This window comes from Mustelus asterias, unplaced genomic scaffold (assembly GCF_964213995.1).
Source record: "Mustelus asterias unplaced genomic scaffold, sMusAst1.hap1.1 HAP1_SCAFFOLD_944, whole genome shotgun sequence".
Classification (NCBI taxonomy): domain Eukaryota; kingdom Metazoa; phylum Chordata; class Chondrichthyes; order Carcharhiniformes; family Triakidae; genus Mustelus; species Mustelus asterias.
Genome location: NW_027590890.1, coordinates 105998 through 111997, shown reverse-complemented (window position 1 = coordinate 111997; position 6000 = coordinate 105998). Strand labels below are relative to the sequence as shown.

General features: G+C 53.7%; 1 protein-coding gene across 1 annotated transcript in view; it reads left to right on the top strand.

The window, feature by feature from the left end:
• Positions 1–3703: 3703 nt before the first annotated feature.
• LOC144487638 (uncharacterized) overlaps positions 3704–6000 on the top strand; it is a 37504-nt gene continuing 35207 nt past the window's right edge. The window contains exon 1 of the mRNA XM_078205714.1: positions 3704–3784. Within this exon, the coding sequence (XP_078061840.1) occupies positions 3704–3784 (81 nt within the window). The remainder of the gene's footprint in view (positions 3785–6000) is intronic.

The window sequence follows — 6000 nt, the reverse complement described above, 5'->3', positions numbered from 1 at the left end:
GAGTGCTGCACTGTCAGAGGGCCAGTACTGAGGGAGTGCTGCACTGCCAGAGGGCCAGTGCTGAGGGAGTGCTGCACTGTCAGAGGGTCAGTACTGAGGGAGTGCCGCACTGTCAGAGGGTCAGTACTGAGGGAGTGCCGCACTGTCAGAGGGTCAGTACTGAGGGAGTGCCGCACTGTCAGAGGGTCAGTACTGAGGGAGTGCTGCACTGTCAGAGGGTCAGTACTGAGGGAGTGCCACACTGTCAGAGGGTCAGTGCTGAGGGAGTGCTGCACTGTCAGAGGTTCAGTACTGAGGGAGTGCTGCACTGTCAGAAGGTCAGTACTGAGGGAGTGCTGCACTGTCAGAGGGTCAGTGCTGAGGGAGCTCCGCACTGTCAGAGGGTCAGTACTGAGTGAGTGCCACACTGTCAGAGGGTCAGTACTGAGGGAGTGCCGCACTGTCAGAGGGTCAGTACTGAGGGAGTGCCGCACTGTCAGAGGGTCAGTACTGAGGGAGTGACGCACTGTCAGAGGGTCAGTACTGAGGGAGTGCTGCACTATCAGAGGGTCAGTACTGAGGGAGTGCTGCACTGTCAGAGGGTCAGTACTGAGGGAGTGCCGCACTGTCAGAGGGTCAGTACTGAGGGAGTGACGCACTGTCAGAGGGTCAGTACTGAGGGAGTGCTGCACTATCAGAGGGTCAGTACTGAGGGAGTGCTGCACTGTCAGAGGGTCAGTACTGAGGGAGTGCTGCACTGTCAGAGGGTCAGTACTGAGGGAGTGCCGCACTGTCAGAGGGTCAGTGCTGAGGGAGTGCTGCACTATCCGAGGGTCAGTACTGAGGGAGTGCCGCACTGTCAGAGGGTCAGTAGTGAGGGAGTGCCGCACTGTCAGAGGGTCAGTGCTGAGGGAGTGCTGCACTGTCAGAGGGTCAGTACTGTATAGCTGAGTGTGTGTATTGAGACAGGGGCCTCAATTCTCCAATCACGACCCACAGCTTTTCTGGCGGGCCGGGCCGGGAGATGCGTGTTGGCCATTTCGCAGGTTCCCCGCCAGCTTTTACGACCCGCGCTCATCTCCCAGCCGGAGAAAAATGGTGCCGCCGAGGACGTGCAGAAAACCGGCAGGCCACTGATTAGCGTGACTTTACATACTGTTTAGGTAAAAACCTCTGACACTATTAGTGGATCAAAGTGCAGCTCTATTTTCACAATTGTGGGAGAAGCGAGGTTCCTAACAGTGGGCCCCAGCCTTCTCTTCGAACACAAGTAAGAACAGAGTTTTATACCCCTTGGTATACAGATTCCCGCTCTATGAGCAATCTCCAAGGCTGCGATCGTTCATCATTGCCTTGAAACAATATTACAGGTTTTGCACAAACAAGTTAATCTGATATACATTCAGGAGGCAACGGTTTTCCCTTATCTGGTCCGAATGTAAGAAACAATGAATTCTAACCAAAACAATGAATTCTACAGCACTTCTCATACAAGCTCTAAATATCACAGAGGTCACTTTGACACTTTGAGTTTTGAAGTTTATTAACCCATTCCTGACTTCATTCCCCCCTTTTGGTCGGATGCCAGGTCCAAACATGGCACCGATGACCAACTCAGAACCACATGTCATCGGGGAATGGGCCCAGCTCCTTAGTCGGGAGGTCTGCCCCCTCCACCTGTACACTTGCGCCCGGCATAATTCGCACTGTTATGTGGTTCTGAGTTGGTCATAGGTGCCATGTACCCCTCAGTGAATGTCATGCATCCCTCGCGGTGCTGATTGGCTGCTGTGTCCAGGGGGGTGCAATACTCAGGGCTCCTAATCGATTAGCTGCTGTGTCCAGGGTGCGGGGGTGGGGGGGGGGGGGGGGGGGGTGGAGGGGGCGGTGCAGTTCTCAAGGCTCCCATTCAAGAGAGGGAATGATCACGAGCTGGGGTTGTGCATGTCAGCGCTAGTTTCTGCAGGGCAGCAGTGAGGACAGTGTTCAAGGAATGGAGGGATTGGATACCCGCAGTATCCGGATCCGTGGGGGCATGAGGTGAGCGGGCAGCAATGTCTGTGTGTGGGGGGAAGGGGGGCGGGGGGCAGTGATGAGACTAGCGATGTCTCTGTGGCGGGGGGTTGTGGGGGCCAGCGATGAGGCCAGCAATGTCTGTGGCGGGGGGGGGGGGGGGTTTGTGGGGGCCAGCGATGTCCGTGGGGGGTGGGGGGGGGGGTTGTGGGGGCCAGCGATGTCCGTGGGGGGTGGGGGGGGGGTTGTGGGGGCCAGCGATGTCCGTGGGGGGTGGTGGGGGGGGGGTTGTGGGGGCAGCGATGTCTGTTGGGGGCGGGGCAGCAATGAGGCCAGCGATGTCTGTGGGGGGGGGCAGCGATGAGGCAGCGATGTCTGTGGGGGTGGGGCAGCGATGTCTGTGGGGGGTGGTGGGGGGGGGGTTGTGGGGGCAGCGATGAGGCAGCGATGTCTGTGGGGGGTGGTGGGGGGGGGTTGTGGGGGCAGCGATGAGGCAGCGATGTCTGTGGGGGGTGGTGGGGGGGGGTTGTGGGGGCAGCGATGAGGCAGCGATGTCTGTGGGGGGGGGGTTGTGGGGGCAGTGATGTCTGTGGGGGGGGGTTGTGGGGGCAGCGATGTCTGTGGGGGGGGGGGGGTTGTGGGGGCAGCGATGAGGCAGCGATGTCTGTGGGGGGGGGGATGGCAGTGATCTGGATGCTGGGGGGTCTTTTCCGCGATCTCCCAGCGATGTGCGCATGCGCGGATTCCCGATCATCCCACCGATTTCAGGCTGTTTGGCTGAATCGGCCCCACCCACAGCGCCCAGCGTTTAATTATATTCACCATTGGGACCTCTGCAGTGCACAGAGTGCAGAGATTCGGGTGAGAAGCTGAACTGAGAAAACAGTCAGGATTTACAACAGTTTTCACACCAATTCAGCGTTTTTAGGAGAATCGTGGCCAGGGTGTCTGTGATGTTGTGTTTCAATTCTGAAATGAGTTTGTGGGGCTGAGGGGCTTGAGATCTGATGCTGTGGGTGCGGTTTCTGGGTGAGTTGTTCTGGTTTCACCCTGTCTGCTTTAAAATGGAAAGGGCAGTTGTGAATCATATAAACTGTGGCTGTTTTTACTTGTGGTGAGGGTTGGGGACTGAAACGATTCCTACATTGAGTTGTGGGTCGGGGACGAAGCTGGTTTAAACATTAACTCTATTTCTCTCTCCACAGATTCTCCCTCTGGGCTGCTGAGAAATTGCAGCATTTCAGATTTCCACCATCCCCCAGAGTTTATTTTGAATAAAGAGCTGAATGGGGGTGAGGATGAAGGAAAGTTTCCCCCAGATCCCCCCCCTTTCCCCCCGGCTCTGAGACACTGACAGTAGCTGCAGCTCCTTTCCATCCATTCCCCCCACACAGGGATCAGCTCTGAGTCGGGGAGACAGAGAGAGAACCGCAGATGCACCTGGAGAGAAGCACCAGTCCTTCCAGAGAGAGAGAGACACAGGGGGGAGAGAGGAATAATGTCCCAGCCTCTGTCAGGAAAAGCCGGGTTAAAAGCTGCTTTTCCCCTGAAGGGATTGGAGTGAAACAACAATCCGAGTGCCGGCTCCCGGGAAACTGTCCAGCCCACACCCGGGGAGAGGGAGCAGAGAGCGGGGATGGTCAGCACCGCCTCTCTGTGTGAATGGAACCGCAGCAGGTCCCGCCCCATTTCCTGCTCAGCGTGACAGTAAATGTGTTTGTGTCCTTCCTGCTCTCAGTGTGGAGTCTCCGAGCTGGTCCCTGTGTGCGGAATGGATGGAAATGAGCTGCAGGTACTGTCAGTGTCTCAGAGCCGGGGGGAAAGGGGGGGATCTGTGTGGGTCTCTTTCCCCTGTGAGGGTGGGGGGATCAGTGTGGGGGTCTTTCCCCTGTGAGGGTGGGGGGATCAGTGTGGGTCTCTTTCCCCTGTGAGGGTGGGGGGATCAGTGTGGGGGTCTTTCCCCTGTGAGGGCGGGGGGATCAGTGTGGGGGTCTTTCCCCTGTGAGGGTGGGGGGATCAGGGTGGGGAGGGTGAGATGAGTATCTGTCTGTGTCTGGAAGACAACTCGGCTGAAATTGGGTTCAATGCTGAAATGTCCTGTTGCACGTGTTGAGCAGCTGCCTGGTTTTATATCCTGTATTTGCTTTTTTTTTTGCTTATCCATTATTTAACGACTTATTGGCCATCTGGCAGAGGCTGATTCAATTCCCTCCCACAATTTAATTGCTTTATTCTCTGTTTTATTATGAACATGACTCTCCGTCTCATACTTCTCAATATTAAATTGTGATTATCAGCCATTTACTGTTAAAACTTCCCATCCCTTACACCCCACCGGCTCCCCATGTTGCTAAGTATTCTATGATTCCCCACTTCCCTAACAGCACTGTAGGTGTACCTACACCACATAAAGTGCAGTGGTTCATGAAGGCAGCTCACCACCACTTTCTCAAGGGGCAATTAGAGATGGGCAATAAATGCTGGTCTAGCCAGTGACACCCAGAAAGAGTTTGTTCAATTTGTCGGGTTTTTTTGTTGCTGAGCTGTGGGTGGGAGGTGGGTGGGGGAAATCTTTGCTTTCCTTTCCCATTCTGATAGAGCTGGCCTGATATTCCCGGCGTTAATACTGAGCTTCATCCAAACATTTCACAACAGAAAAAAATCCAGCAAAGGAAATCTGAGCCTCTCTCAAGACACGTGTAGATATTTTTTCTTGGAGTGGGAATTGAGACAGTTAAAGGACGCAGTGTTTACTGTGAGGGTCCAGTGTGATCCCGGATCACTGGGAGTTTCAGGTCCAGCCGGGAACAGCTCCTGAGAAACAGCGATTGTTGGAGGGGGAACCGCACAGGTTCCAGTGGAGCTGTGATCAGCAGCTACTGACTGTTGTTAATGTAACACACACTCTGGTGATTGTTTGAGGCTAAACATTGAACAGAAAAGGAAAATATTGTGGATAATGGAAATCTAAAATAAAGCTAACACACAGCAGGTCAGGCCGAGAGGAAAAGTCAGTTAATATTGCAGTGCTGATCTTTCATTCAAACACATTTCTCTTCCTCAGTTTTATGTTGCGATTTCCAGGAACACCAGATTTCTCAAAGTGCTTCAGAGTCAATGAAATACTTTCTGAAATGGACTCTCTGCTACAAGAGACATGTCCGTCTTGGTTTTAGTGCTCAAGTCCGGGAATGGGACTGATTTCGGGATCCTTGCCGAGATGGAACCAGTTTAGAGAAAGACAGGCAATAAAGAGCTGAATCCTGGTGAAGATCAAAGAAAGTTTCCCCCAGATCCTCCTCGTTCCCCCGGGCTCTGAGACACTGACAGTTCCAGCCATTCCCTTTGTTGCGATCCCAGTTGATGTTATACCTGATAGGAAGATCCCAGAATGGATCCAGGCTGGGAGAAACTTTCCTTCACCTCCATTCAGCTCCTTATCCGGGGGAATGGATGGAAATGAGCTGCAGGGACGGTCAGGAGGGTACAGAATGCAGCAATGTTGGGACGAGGGAGAGTGGGGGAGAGGGTAAGGGTGGGGTGAGTAGGTGAGAGGGTGGGGGAGGTGGGGGGAATGGGGTGGGAGCAATGGGAAATGGATGGAAAAGGAGCCATGATGGTTGGAGGGTGAGATCAGTATCTGTCTCTTGTCGCCTGTGCCAGGAGGGCGATTCTATTTCCATTTTGTTCAAAGCAGAAACAAACCAGTTCAGCAAGCTGCCTGGTTTTTACATCCCGGATACCAACAGGTTCCTTTATTTGCATTTCAGTTAATAAGAACCAGGGGCATCTGGTTGCGGCAGTTCAGTTCATTTCCCCGTCATGCTCTGTTCTATTTTAATGGTGAATAAGACTCTGTCTCATACTTCTCGACAACAGATTCCGATTATCAGCCATTTACTGTTAAGAATCCCCAGCCTTAAAAATCCACACGGCTCCCCATGTTGCCAAGTATCTCCTGATTTCCAATTTCCCGAACAGCACAGTGTGTGTAGCGACACCTCATAA